Here is a 15764-nt window from a genome sequence, read left to right on the forward strand (position 1 = left end):
CCTGCCACAACTCCAAGCGGCGGCAGGCAGCAACGGCCGAGCACCAAATCCCCGATGGCGGCCTCCCCGCCCGTTCCCCAGCCTGTGCCGCCAGGGGGCGCTGCGGGCCGGGCCCTGAGAGGGACGAGTGGCACGAATGGGTCTCGCCCGCCCCGGGGGGGCTGCTCAGCCCATCCGTGGGCCTGTCTCCCCGTTACCGTGCTATACTCACGCACATGAGGTGTCCTAGCCAAATTGGGGCACCCCGAATGTGGTTTTACACAAGATTCTCATACCCTCCAGATTCAAGTCCGACACAATTTGACCAATCACCGTCACCCACAGTATCCATAACGCATCATAGTAAAACTTTGCAAAGCAGCTCTATTTCTGCAGCATTCTTGCTACAGATCTATTGATCCAGATGCCCCTGGAGTCAGTCTTGTTACTGTTCCTTATCCATAACATCAGATAATGCTGGCAGGGTTTCAAAGACACATCAGAGAAGTAGGATGCTGGCATTACCTTGGCTGTCTCAGGGTATCCTTCATCCTTCATGAGTGGCTCTAACCTCCCAAGAAGTAAAGTCCTTATTTCCAGGGCCGGGCTGTCCTTTGGTTCATTTTACTTAAGCATGAAGAATATTGAAGTCTCCAGTAAAATTCCACTTCCTCACTACATTACAGTGTGTAATGTAAACATTTATGTTAACAAAGTTAATACATTTTCATGCTATAAAGACCAATATAATAGTTAGGGAAGGGAATTTTTATAACAATTCACAAAGGCGACAAGCAGGTGCAAACCACAGAGCTCTATTTGCAGTTATATATTCATTGCTCCTGCTCGGCAAAGATGCAAACTTGAACGTATTGCATAAAAAGGACTGCCCCAGGCACCTCTGCATCTCTAGCAGAGCTGCTGAATGCAATTATACCTATACAAGAAGTATTTACTCTTTTTTTAGCTCATTCTGGTTCTGAAAACAAAATAAATTTTAGGGAATAAGCTATCTCTACGTGAGTGCTTTCTCCAAGGCACTCACCTTGGTTTGCAGCTTGTCTCCTTTGAAATACTGCAATTGATTCTGATGTTGATTTCAGCAGGAGCTTTATTAGCAGGTCTTGTAGAGATCTCCTGCAGCTTGGCTTTATTGCATCAAAGTAGTAATTCCACCTCAAAAGAGAAAAGGGATCATTTTAAGCCAGATCAGGACCCCAATCCTGTCTGCAGCATGGCCCCACAAACTACTCTGTCAGCACAGCAGAAGGGAAGCATAGGGGCCCTCCAGTCAGTCGAGGAGCCAGTACCAAGAAAACAGACCCCTGCATGCCCTCCCCCTGGGTAGTAGGGCATCTTGGGATGAGTTTCTTTGCTCTACTTTGCATAAATAATAGATTGGGACACAGAGAGACACAAAGATACCGCTTTGACTGGTGAGACCATTCACCTGGAATGTGAAGAGAGATGTCAAAGCAGGAAAGAACTGTATTCCCATCAATCTCTGCTTTCAGAAAAGCCGGGTAAAAGCAAACTTCACCACTAACAGTAGATACCACATTTCCTCTGGGATCTGCTATCATAGGCTTGACAAGAACCTTACAAGTTGTTAATATGAACCTGCTCAATTGCCCTTTACTGCTCAAATTGTCTGCACTGTAATTGAAGGTGGCCTGTAACAAACAGGGCAGCTAACGGGGATGCTTGTACTGTTAAGCCCATCTACAATAGAAACAAAAGCTACAAACACACTACATATATACCCACAGAAAAAAATCTGGCTCAGTAAATTGGTGTATTCAGAATAGTAGCTACACAAACGGTTTAAGTGTCTAAAGTCGCTCAAGTGCTTCTGAGTAAGCCCAGCTTGACAGAGCATTTGCAGTTCTGACGCTCATCTTCCATAGCCATGTTGACTGTCTTTTTCTTACACAAAAGGGTCTGACAGGAGATCAAAATATTTACTATATCAAAAGCTAAAAATTAATTCGGCCACATAATAAAACTAATTGTTTCAGGACTATCAGTTTTATTTGTTAGCTTTGGCTTTGATTCTGGTAGATATCACTCAGGGGAAGTACCTATAGAATTACACTTTTTTAACAGAATGGTAATCTAGCACTTAGCCAAGCATTACAATTTTCTGCTAATATATATCAATCATGCATTTAAACAGTATCTCCTTATCTTGAGAAGGAAGTTTTCCATATCTATCGCAATTACTGCCTTTAAAAACTTCATCTAATTTATGTACAACTGCTGCTTTTTAAAGAATCACATATTCTCAGTCTTTTAGTGTCCTTTCCCTTTAGCTTAGGGGTTGGTCTAGCTCTATCTTAAATTGTCTTTATCTACAGTGATAGCAGATTTTTGTTGTCATTAATTTTAACTCTTTCATCCCTTATCAGTGCTACCTTTGTTTTGCATGTCCTTACATTTCACAGGTCAAACACAGTTTTGTCTCTGCTTATTCCACTCAAAGATTAGCTTCTCAAATGCAATTATTTCAGAAGCCTACCTGCAGCATAATATCAGTCTAATACTTGCTGGACTACAGATAAATGAGAAGGAATGCTATATATTTTGAAGGAAATTTGCTTCTGTGACTCCAAATCTGAGTAAATTTAGTTATCATTAGGTACTGTTTATATTACTCACCACAAATGCCATGTAAAAAAGAAGTTGAAATTAAAAGCACATATCATTGATATAAGGGTAAACACACCAATAATTTAATTATCTCAAAACTACACTTGCAGGACCCTTAGAAAATTCTGATCAGTTCCAGTTACCCTTGAAATGCCTGCCAAAAGCCCCCAGACAACCTGAACTCTGTTCTGTAAGCCAGCTGTTCATTAATTATGGTATTGAATCTGAGAGGTTAGTAGTTTTGGCCTTCAATTAGATTAAATCAATTTAAAGTAAACTATAGTATACTCAACCCTGATAACAGCAACAAAATAATTGAAGAACATTTACAGAACAGCGGTAGTTTGAGTCAACTGGTCTAGCAGTAAGAATCCTTTCTACACTCAATAGACATTTCTAACAATTAAACAGTTGCAGCAAATTATACATCAAGAAGAATTTAAATTTGTTTAATATTTTTAATGACAAAAGGACTTCACTGAAAGTTTCCTGATCTGCTCATTTCACCTTATCGATCAAGTGGCAGAGCTGGTGAAGCTAATCACCAGCTAATTTCTCCACATATAATTTATGCACATAATTTTAATTATTTTAGGTAAAGCAGAGTGTAGAGAATGTGAGGTGTCTGTGTTACTCTGTTATTGTTTGAGTACAAACAGTACTTTATAAATTTAAACCTAAATACTTAAACTGATTGCTGGAGTACCTGATAAACTGTCTGAAAAATGACTTTGTGCTTAAGGAGTAAATGACCTTAAGCATGAGGAGGACACATTTTCATAAAAAACAAAGCAAAGTAATACTCAGATCAAAAGGGGAAAAAAATAATACTTTGATAAACATCTCCACTGCTCTAGATTTGGTATCTAGAGTCCATGCCAAGACTGGGAAAGTGGTGTGTGAGATATTCTGCAAACCTTTGGTTAGACCTAGCCTCTGCACAAAGAATTTACAATATAAACACATGTGTTTGCACATGAGGGTCAGCTCACCTGGAAACTCCTGTAATTGCAGCTGCCCAGCTGTGCATGTCAGGCTGCAGCACCTGCACGTGTCAAGGCCATCTTCTGTGTGGTCAGCGCTGGAGCATCTTGAGTGGTTTGATTGCGTGGGTGGTTGTACAGTCACCAGCGGGGACACCCAAGGGGAAATGGAGAGAAAACAAATAATATCTTGCAGTATCAAAGTATGGGAGAAAATTGAGATGATAAAGCAGGATTTTCATGTTCCAAAAAAGGAGTTAGACTAGCAGAATAGAATGTGCCTTTCTGAAGCCTGTTAGAGAGGAGAAAGTCCAGCTGCACTGATGTTTAAAGGGACAAATGTTTTCAGTCTTCATTACAGAAAATTTCTGCTAACAAAATTCGGACTTTCCAGTTTTTTACCTTTTATGTGATTCCTGCCTTGCAGGCCTAGAGAGTTCATAATTGGCTGCATTTCAGAGTCTATGCAGTGAGTACATGGGTGCAACAATTCACTTACTACTATTTTGAGGGAACATTAACTCCTTATTGGTCTCTTTTTACACAAGACAACATACACAAGTAACTTCTTCAGACAAGTTTTTCTTTTTTACAGTACTTATTGTGGTCTTTTTGCCATGCTTATTTCTATGTATACACTTTTGCGTAACTACTTTTATTCTGAATTTTTGTTTATTTTTTAAAATGTGTATGAAATAATTTAGATTGACCTCCTCCACATGGGTACTGCTCATTTGTTGTTTGTGGGGTGCTTGCTTCAGATGCATCTGATCTTGGCTAGCATCTCTCAGCACTATACATACTAAAACTGGCAATGACTAAAAGTCCTCAATACGTGAATTTTTTTTTGTAATGAGGTTTCATTCCCTTCAGCAGGTTTCACTGTGCTAGCTCCTCTGGAATGCAAATGTGGACAGGCAAAATGTGAGAAATTCCTAAGGGGTTATCACTTTAATCTCCTCTGTGTAGCCAGCATAGAGGAAAAAAAGGAAACCTACCTTATTGTGTGGAGGAAAAATCTGTTTTAAGTCATCCAACAGCTGTTTCTAGTGTATGAAGATGACCTTGCCTGGAGTTAGAAAGTTCATTCTCCACTTACTATGAAAGCAGATAAAAAGTATTTCCACAAAATTCTCAGCTTATGAAGAAGATTGAGGCATCATTTTCAGACAAGCTTCTGATTGTTTTTGTGAAACTTTACTTGCATTTTGTAGGAATAAAACACAAAATCACTTTTGATAAATTTATAATCTTTAGATTATTGAGGTATCATTAATTTGCCTAGAATGCATCTAGGTTGACATTCTTGACTCAGTGTAACCCTTTGAGGCTCTTTGTTTAAGAAATATTTCTGTAAAGCAGTTCAAATTATTTCAACATATGATTAAGGGAAGCATAATGTTTCTAAAAACAATGTTATGATTGTTTCCCTTAGCAGCTCGATCCACTCTGGAGGGAAGTGATTGACTGGAGGTAACCCTTGCAACAGACAAATGCCATTTGTTTTCCCTATGAAAAACTGGTTCAAATCCAAGTTAAAAACCTCCAGCAAAAAATAATTATAAATTCACGTGTACTCAGTGACAGGCACTTGATAGCATATGGCAGCTAAATATGCCAAGGATTCTTCAGAGCATACGCCATCACTTAGCAGCTCTTAGTTGCCAAAATGCTTGTGATCGTGACATCCCTCAGCAGCCAAGCTCCTACCCGTGCCCTCTGCAGGCCCTAAGCCAGTCTTTTCCTGCAATATCTTTTCCTCCATAGACAAGGAACACCTCGACTGTAAGAGCTCAGCTTCTCCAAGTCTTTTGTGATAAGATTGCACCTTCCTTTGTGTGGTCTATGCCATCATGTACATTACAGAGGATCCACCTGTGGGTTTTATGGGTTATCTTAACTCAGACATTTCTAAATGCTCTGTAACTAGAGTTTTGCAGATTTATTATTCTAATTTTAATGTCATCTTACTTTATGTGATTTTTCTAAATGTAGGTTTAAAAATTATGTCTTGACATACAGATGTGTGCTTTTGTCAAACCTCTGACTTTGGTAAAGAAAGAAAAGGCCCAAACACCACTACTGTAGAAGCTGAAATCTTGTGTGAAGCAAGGCTTGTACAAAAAGATCATATTTTTATTAGACTAATTGATACATTTGGAACCTTCCCCCAAACTTTACAGTCCTTTATGAAGCCTCCGTCAGATCTGAACTAAAAGCAGCAATCCTGAAAGAATGAATGATAGCACCTGTAACCTGCCTATGAGAAGTCCCAGGGACAGCCTACATGGTGTGTGTTTTAACCAATGGTAAACACTTCAGATCAAAATGTGCTAAACTCAAAGTCTGTATTGAACCATTTTGTGTTGTTGACATTTAATATGGACATTGGTTATAGAGGATGATGGCAAAGTAGTAAAATCTATTGGACAAAACATAAAAATAAACATATTGGATAAAACATAAGCTTGAGTTGATGTAAGCTAGAAGATAAAATAGGATCTATGATTCTTTCTGACAGAGAAATGACGGAAGGGAATATCATGCCATGAGTCGCACACAGGAATCCCCATAGAAAGGTGTGACGAGTCTGAATGAAAACTGCTGGCTGGAAATGGCCACCAGTGATTGATTTTCTTAACATTACCCTGCAAAGCTGTGCAACTCATGGGCCAGCAGTGCTGCTTTCACAGCAGAGATCCTGAAATATTTATTCACCTTTTTTTTTTGGTCTCCTAGCTCACGTATTCCTGCTAGGCTTATGCTCTTACAGTCCTGTGACTCTTCGTCAGTTCTGTTGCCATCAGGACTACTAGAATCAATAAAAAACATACAGGTCATAGTTTTGTGCAAAAGCAAAGGCATCAGCTTTGGTGGATGTGTGTCAGAATTGGTACAGAACAGATTTAATAGGATCGCCTTTCATAGCTGTAATTTTAACATACCTAACCACCGAAAGCAGACATATATCAGAAATTAATGGACACATATTATCATTCTTGATTAAATCATTGTAATTAATATCACATAAATAAACTATTAAGCCAATAAAGTTTCCTTTCATTAGTTTGAAAAGACCAAGGATATAGATGTTATTCAAAAATGCAAAGAGCCAAGAATATTGCACCTTCCTGTGGTGTCACCTTGTAACTACAGCTGTGAATTCTAACATCAGCTGAGTGACTTAGAATTTACAAAAACGAAGAATGCAATGTATGGTCCTTACTCAAAGGGATTCTCAGTCTGACTTTGCTGTGCTCTAGAGCTCTAATCTGCAAATCTAAGGGTTTGGTCTGCATTTCTCTTGAGCCTCCTTGAGCAAAAAACAGTTGCTTTTTGATAACAATTTTGAGAAACACAAATTCCTACATAAGATCCTGAGCATTATTGTCTTAGTGATCTCAGCATGTAAACTCAAGTCAGTGGGAAGATGGGATTAAAACTTGTTCCAGGGTGTGCTGAAATATACCACAAGTAGCTGTCGGTATGCAGAAAGGTTTTACGCTTTTGTCTGGGTACTTTGACTCTTTGGGGGTGAGCGGGGGGGGAGGAAGAGTAAAACCACAAACCAGGCACCAAACTCTAGATCAAGCTACATTAAAATATTTGTTTTAAAGCACCTTTGCTAATCCTGCTCACCCACTCATTTTTGCTCAGTGGATCACCATGGCATAAGTCAGGCAGGATTTTTCTGCATACCTTATTAAACATGCCGATTTGACAAGCTGCTTTAGGAAAAGGTTTCTGCTCTGGCTGTTTGGTTTAGCAGATGCTGGACTGCAGTCCTGCACTAACAGTGTAGGGGATTAAGGAGGCAGGAGGGTCTCCAGGAGGGAATATGGCAATTGTCTCCAGTTATCTATTTGTCAAATTAACTTGACATCATCTTCTGCTTAGAAAAATAACTGGCCCTGTTCTGAATTCAAAGGAATAGGATTAACTGCTACTGAAAATATGATGGACAGGATGGAAGGAAGCAGGTAACAGTGCAAAGCAGATTAGTAGCGTAAGATACAAAGGTTTCCTAATTAGACAGCTTTATATGTTGTAAACTGCTGAATACAAAAGAAAAAATGCATAGAAAGTTTGTAAAATAATCATAAAGCAAGCTGTAAGCCTTTAAAAACTTTACATCTCTAGCTGGCACAGCTAGTAGATACATGAGAGAAGCACCACTAAGTAGAGAGAAAACTCTGAGGGGAACCTTAGTGTTCTCCATCTGTCATGGCATAAATAGGTCTTATTGATCATCTACCCCTTGATTTATACTAAATGCTTTCAAGAAATTCACATTTGTAATTTTCAAATACAAGAATAATTAAACTTTGATTTTTGGGAATTACACAAACATAGGTAACTGCGATTTAAAAATGTCTACCAACCAGCAGCACTCAGCTGTACCACAGATATTCAGAAAGCTAACAGAATGTTTTACCTTAAAAATAATAGCTGCCTGAGTTTGGGGTTTTTTGGGGGGTCAGAATAATGCAAGAGGAAGAGTGAAAAAGCTTCGGTGTTGGTTGCAGTTGTTTTTACTGTTTCCAGTACTGGGTCACAGAAGATACAAAGGTTTTACAGCCCCACTATAAAACAGCTCTTTATCTTTTCTCCACTAATTTTGTGGTGTCACATTTAACAAAACTAGGAAACTGGAGATAATATGGATGTTTGCACATTAGATGTCAGGTAATAAATAACACTAATTTCACATGCCTACAAATGTAAAGGCACCTTATCACTGTTTAAGTTTCTCACTCTTTGTAATGCCTGCCAACATTTTAACCCAGGCAAATTGCGGTATTGTTTTTGCTGTTTTTTCACTGGGATAAAATACACAGTCATAATATCCTTTTATCAGATTTCATGGTATAAAAGGACTTTGGTGCTTAATTCAAGCTGTATATTGCTGAGACAATTTCAGAGTACCTGTTTTGGAAGATGTATTTATCTTACCTTTTAGTCTTCTTTTCTTTTCACAGTGGTGTAAGTGCCACTTGCCCAAGAAGATGCAGCTGTGACCCTGCCCAGTCAGTGCAATGCTACAGAGCTACAGAGATCCCTAGAGAGATTCCTTACACCACCAGGAGACTCTACATTAGCCACAGCAAAATTAAACAACTCCAGGTAGGAAAAAATTCAGTGAAAATACTTTCTGTAGTGTGCTGTAACTGAAAGCTGTGTTTCCCAGATGGTGGTGGCTTTCAAGTGAAGAGAGAATCTTATTCCACATTCTAAAAACTGATGAAATGCTGTCAGATCTGTTTTTATTTTCACTTCTTTTTAGGGATATGTAAATATATTCCTATAGTGTTTTCATTATCTTGCAGTATCTGAGCACCAGTTCATGCTGCCACAATGATATTTTGTATGCAGCTCAAAAAAGAGTCATTTACAACTTGGAGCCAAATGTTGCTTTACATATGGTCAAATAACCATTGACTTCCAGAGTTATTTTTAACTCATTTAAAGCTTTTGCTACTTCTGATAAAATATAATATTTTTTCACAGTAAATGGAAAGGTTTTATGTAGCTAGCTAGAATCGTTTCCCTAATAAATGAAGTTGAAGTTCTTCTCCCCCTCTTGAGTTGCAAGTGCCAGGCACAACTACTATTACAAATGGCAGAGGAAGTGAGTAAGTTAAGTCCAAGGCAGAGCATGAGATGTTTATAAAAGCAATACTTGGCCTATCTAATAGCCCATATAAACAACAGCAGCTTTTAACTGAACCTTCCATCTATTTGTGCTATTTAAAAAAATGTATTCTGAGTTTCTTGAGGTATCACTGGATCACATTATGATCAGTTTGTGCTCATTTTGTAATGCCTGCTGGAATGGTGCTTCTCTGTTTCCCACCCTGAAATATATTTATTTAATGCATATAACTTCTAGAAACAGACACAAAGGAGATATAACCACCTGGATTATACCTGCTTGCCATGCATAAAATTACTACAAATCATAAGAAATATTCAGTGTAAGAGAGATATATTTTCTCTTAAGTAAGCTCATTCTCTTACAAAGGATAAAACTTTAACTGCTCGGAAATGCATCTTTGATTTTGCTCTCAGGATTGAGAGACTAAAAGGCAGCTTAGAGCAGCATCAGGGACACCTGTTGCCCACTGAGAAATAGTCAATAATTTTGCAATTTAACTTGGAGAAAAAGTTTGCTTCTCTTTTAACCACTAGAAATATCTCTGGTTTTCTTGTTTTATCTCCTATACATACAAGAGTCAAAGGCATATTGATGTGCTCTAGTTAAACAAAAGATGTGTCAAATGAATTCTTTATTAGGAAATAAGTTTTCTGTGTAAAAAAACCCCAACTGATTATTTTCTTTTCAAGATTAGGAAGATGAGCCTTTTTTCCTTTCTTAGTGTAGTTGCCCATACCTGTCAGCTACTCCTCAGTTATTAGTAAAGTGGCCTTGGATTCTGACTAGAGCAAAAGACAGATGTTACAAAGCATTTAAATGCTGGATAGAAGAGAATAGAGTAGTGGAATAAATGTTTTATGACTGTTCAGAACAAATGGTGCATGAAACCATCTAAGGAGAGAGTTTTTCACTTTATACATTAATTCAGCTGAGCAATCAGTATGCCTTGCCTCAACTGCTGACTTTGCACCTAAAAGAAGGAAGTTCTCTTATGCTATCTGCCTGCAGTTATGTAGATTCCTTCCTTAAGATTAGACTGGGTCTGTGAACATATTTTTCAATTTTTTTCCATGCAACTAATTATGCTGCTGATGTTTTGACATCATAAATGCATATGCTTAATTTTACACAGTTGAGCAATTCTACTGGCACATATAATAGTGCTTGTAGGAACAGGTTTTTATTTCTGCTTGTAAAATAAATGTCTGGAAGCACTAAAGGAACTCTATAGTTTGGTTCGGTTTGCTTTGGGTTGGTTTTTTTTCTTTTTAATTACTTCCTTTACCTAATCTTAGAGAAAATAAAGTCTTTTCAAAAAGAAGTTGAATGAAACCCTGGCCACAGCTGACCCCCAGGAGACTTGTATATGTAAGCATTCATATATATACTACCATTTGGCAATCAGCATCCTCAGAAGAATAAAAAATAATGTTTCAAACTGAGCACAAATTACTTTTGGACATTACTTTGCATTGGTTATTATTAAAACTGTAAAGAAATGAAAAAGAAAATAAGATGTTTGTATGCTAAATACAGTATGTTTTGAAGAAAAACAAGGAAAAAAATTGGATTATTTTTTTTTTACCCAGATCAACTTTGTATTTGTTCTGACAGGGCTGATTATCATTGAAAACACTGACTGGGATTTTTGCCATTGGTATTTTTATAAACTGGGGTTTGTTATAAACACACTTCTTAATAACAAAACTAGATTATTTTTAGCATCTTTTCTTCAATAATTTCTGCCTCCTCCTTGATGTGAAGATCAATTATAACCTGTTTACTCTCACTTTAAGATTCAGTTTATTCTAGCTATATTAATACGTGGAGGTTTATATGCTAAAACAAAATTCTTTATCTGGTCCCCACAATAGGGGACTGGTTTAAGAAACCGCTTAGAACAAAACCCAGTTCACAAAAAACCTAAAAGCGAAAAAAAAAAGTTATTAACAATTACAAAATTATTAAAATGTTTCTATTAAAATAACAGCATCTTAGATCCATTTTCCAGAGATTTACTTTTTAAAACGTAAAACTACATTAGTATCACTTCACAGACAGTCTGGCTAGAAAATAACACAGTACTTCATAGCAAAAAGAGAGCTGATTGGCTTTCAAATATGTCCTGATTCATAATAGAAAGACAGGGTGGCTTTTAACAGCATGGATAAATGTTTAAGTCTCAAAACAGCACGGTCACAAAGCCTGGCAAAGCATACCAAATAAGTGGAAAATAGAAATTATAATAATCCACATTAAGAAGCCTAACCTCATTACAGAATGAATGTCTGTACATTGACCTTCACCTAGCTCTCTGTCATTTAATAAGATGAAAATTAAGCCTCTTAGAGATGTACAGCAATCAACTGAGGAAAATTGCAGGAAATATTGCTTTTGAACTTATAGGAGAAAACATGTTGAACTTACGAAGGTTCACGTTTGTTTGAATTTCCTTAAGACTGTTTTATCACTTTCATATGACAATGCTTTTCTGCTCTTGAGCAATGCAGTTCATTCCTGTGGGACTTCTCATGATAAATCTTTGCAAGATTAGTCTCCTAATCATGACCGAAACTAGACATGCAATTCTGTAATCGCTATACAGAAATACATATATGTGTATTACAACACTGTATTTATATAAAAATAGAAAATGGACAACTTTGTTATTTACTATTGAGAATATATTTTTTTAAATGGAGGTACATTCCCTCATTGAACTTAAAGGTAATTGATGAAGAAACCTGCACCAGTAGAGGTTCTGTGTCTATACTTTCTCACTAAATGCATAAAATCTTTCAATGCTTGGAAATAACTTTACAAGACAGAATAAATGCAATCAGAAGGTAGTGACAACTAAGGATACCAAAGCACAAAGAGATCTGACTCCTTTCACAGGTGTATGGGCTTTTATTTTAAAGAAGTTAAAATGCAGAGTTTGCAGCTAGGATAAAGAGATACAACCCAAAAGCATGCAAGACTTGGATAAATGAATCTGGAAGGAATCTTTTAGCAGTCATCTTTATAAGCTGATTTCACATAAACAAGTATGATAGCCAAAAAGACTATCACTGAACAAAATTACTACCCAGTACCTGTGCTGGTAAAAGGACTTGTACTGCCTGCCATGTAGATTCCTGACTGGGATGAGGGGTTATGCTGTAGAATGTGCTTTATAGCTTCTCTCAATGAGAGTAAAATGTGCTGGTAGCTACTAAGCCCTGGAGGAAACAGCACAAAGACTGTAGTGTTACTTTAATATCTCTTACTGATGTGGTACTCCTGAGACCTGTAGTGAGAACAACTGCTCATTTTGCTCTGAGCTCTCTGTGATACCAATATAAATGAATTTTTAAAAATCAAGCACCTAGGTCAATGGGCAGCATCTCAGGTAATTTTACAAACTACTGTTTAAGCAAGTGGCATGCTTGGAGAACTCCCAGATTCACCTCACCACCTGCTTCCCCTCCCTTCTGGCTTGGAGGAAACCGCCAGATTCACTTAAGTCTGCTTCTTGAGACACAAGGTGGCAAGCTTTGTAAACAAGCAGGTACCAACAGAGCAGAATAATAATGAAACAATTACTATGCCTCTGTATATTATAGCCACAGCCAACATCTAAGTTCCATTTACCACTGCAAAGCATCTGTTTATTGCCAGCTAACAAAAACTAAGTTCCTGTAAAAGCTATCTCTCCCACAGAGGTGATTTTCAGACCAAGCTGATCTGACAATTTTCAGACCAAGCTGATCTGACACTTTTGGTTTGGTCATCTTAATATGTGAGGTTTTTACTTTAAAGAAAAGAAGAGATAGTAGGGGGAGAGAAGAAATGCAAGCATTGGATTTTAGTTTCCTGACAAAAATTCATAGCAGGGAGAGGTGATGATATCCATGTGTACTTTCTCTGGGGAATACATGCTGCAGTGATAATACTGCTGATATATGGAAATGTCTGTATGATGAACTCAAAATGCTCCCACAAGCTCTGCTGAGTGCCCTGAACATTAATAACCATCTACTCTCTTTTTTTCTCTTTAAGATTACTGACTTCAGGAGAATGTCATCCCTTGAAGAGCTGGTCCTGTCATGCAGTGGCACAGAATCAATAGAAAACAATACTTTCAAAGCTCTGAGCACCTTGAAGTCCCTGGAACTCTACAAAAATCAGCTAAAGCAAATACCTACCTTCCTTCCATCTGGCCTTGAAATTTTAAAACTCGCTGATAACTCCATCAACACTCTGCATGCATCTGATTTTGAAGGTTTGATGAAACTAAGGGTGCTCGATATTCGGAACAACTTGATTGCGACTCTGCCTCCAAGTGCATTTTCTTCCCTTTGCAATTTACAAAGTCTGATTCTGGAAGGGAACAACATGGAATCTGTGTCTGCACCACTTAAGCTTCCTAAGCTGAAGTATCTGAGTATGGCTGATAATAAACTGAACTCATTCCCAACCAACTTCTTTGCTTCTTTCCAAAATCTACAGTTTCTCAGTTTAAGTGGCAACTTCCTGACAAAAGTGCCTCTTGACCTACCTAAATCCTTGCTGTCACTAAAATTAGAGAAAAACCAACTCAAAACAATAAGACTTCGAGATGTGAAGCACCTAGAAAATCTGTCTGAGTTCTTCCTGTCAGAAAATCAGCTAACATCAATAGATGGTGCCCAGCTTCTTCCTAATTTAACAACACTGGAGCTCTCTAAGAACCAGCTCCACACTATGCCACTCAGGCTGCCTGGCAGGCTGCAGAAACTCGACTGCAGCAATAACCTGATTCAAAGGGTGACAGCGCAGGACTTCCAAGGACTACAAGACCTCAAGCACTTGTTTCTTGACAACAACGCTGTTAGCATGTTTGAGGCAGGAGCTCTTCAGCAGTGTGTGCAGCTTTCCAATCTGGCACTGGAACAGAACCTCCTCATTTCTATTCCGCTGAGGTAAGTGAATCCGAGGAGAGCAGGTTCCCAGGTGTCATCTCTCCTTCCTTACATTATAAGAATGAGAGCCAAACTGGAAAAAAACATTGCATTCAGACCCAGTCATGGTAGAAGTCTATCCATACCATAAACCCATTGCCATAACTGGCAGCAATCAGCGCTCTTGTTAGCAGTCTCATAGCATAGAAGTAGAGCTGTTTTCATTACATCTGCAGCCCCCAGTGAATCCACCCACTTCACATTTCTCCCTGCCAGTGAGACTACTTTGTTTAATCAGCAAACAAATAAGAGGAACCTGCTAGGAGAATATAACAGAATTATTACAGAGAAGTTATACTGCTGCTTAGATATATCTTCTCCCATAACACAAAATTAATAGAGCATTCAATAAAAAGGAAAGACAGCAATTTAAAAACTGATGTTTCTAATAACCCACGCTGGGTTTATTACTGTTAAAATATTAAGATTTCAGGAGCTGATCCTGGTCAAAAAGAATGTGCATTTCCAGTGGATATTAGCATTCCCAACTTCATTAAATTCACACATTACAAAGTATTTGGAATGCATATAAGCTCTCCAGCTTCAAGCTATAAGCAAAATTCCAGTCAAAGGAGCACAGAAGAAGCATCCTTTGGGCACACTGGGTTTATTAATGCCTTGCTTACAGGTTCTCTTGCATTCATCTGAGTGTTGGTCCTGGCCATTATCAGAGATGGCACATTAAGCCAAATGGAGGCTGGCCTGATGTAAGTGGCAATTTTATTATTTCAAAAAGCTGTGCAATAAGATGGCATAAAAATAGCAATGTAATTTCATTAACATTAACTTCTTTAACACAACTGCACTATTAACTTTTATTTTATGGCTTGTGGACAGGTTTAACTAGCCCAAATAAATAATGCAGTAAAATTTCAATTCGTTTAGCATCAGATCCTTTAGCATTTGAATCTATTTGGCAGCAGCTTTATAATCAGAAAGTGATTCAGTAGTGCATAAATATTTGATTTCAGTCTAGCTTGACAGGAATGCTTAATGCTTTCTAGTTACTTTAGTATTGTCTAATCCATCTTATTTTACAATCTTCATAGTCAAGAGAATTAACAGGAAAGAGTTCTCTATTAGCCGTTAAACAGTACAGGTTTTAAGCAGATATTGGGGACTTTTATTTTCAACTCAACAATGAATACAGTTTTCAAGGGGAGGTTGTAAACCTTAAAGAGGGGAAAAAACGAAAAGCCGTAAAATTTATGTATCTAACTTAATTGTCTGCTGATCAGCAGGCACATATGGATATACAGAAGTAAAAGTATTACTTCTGACAGTTATCTGAGAACTCATTCATCAATGTCAAAGGTTAAAAAATATAGTTAATGTGCCACAATTAATGGGTCTTTGCAGGTATTCAGCAGGTATGAGGAGAATGAGAGCTTCTTTTGTTTTGTTTTGTTCTGTTTTGTTTTGTTTTGTTTTGTTTTTTATGAGAAGAAAATAATCCACAAGTCCAAATATTTTCAGGACTCATACAGAAGAGCCCATACTCCATAACCTTGCAGG

General features: G+C 37.7%; 1 protein-coding gene across 1 annotated transcript in view; it reads left to right on the top strand.

Moving 5' to 3' along the window:
• Window positions 1–54: 54 nt before the first annotated feature.
• Window positions 55–15764, top strand: part of LOC104539688 (leucine-rich repeat transmembrane protein FLRT1-like) — a 17937-nt gene continuing 2227 nt past the window's right edge. Inside the window, exons 1-3 of the mRNA XM_010183278.1 lie at window positions 55–140; window positions 8591–8735; window positions 13309–14210. Of these exons, the coding sequence (XP_010181580.1) occupies window positions 55–140; window positions 8591–8735; window positions 13309–14210 (1133 nt within the window). The remainder of the gene's footprint in view (window positions 141–8590; window positions 8736–13308; window positions 14211–15764) is intronic.

This window comes from Mesitornis unicolor, unplaced genomic scaffold (assembly GCF_000695765.1).
Source record: "Mesitornis unicolor isolate BGI_N332 unplaced genomic scaffold, ASM69576v1 scaffold19314, whole genome shotgun sequence".
Lineage (NCBI taxonomy): Eukaryota > Metazoa > Chordata > Aves > Mesitornithiformes > Mesitornithidae > Mesitornis > Mesitornis unicolor.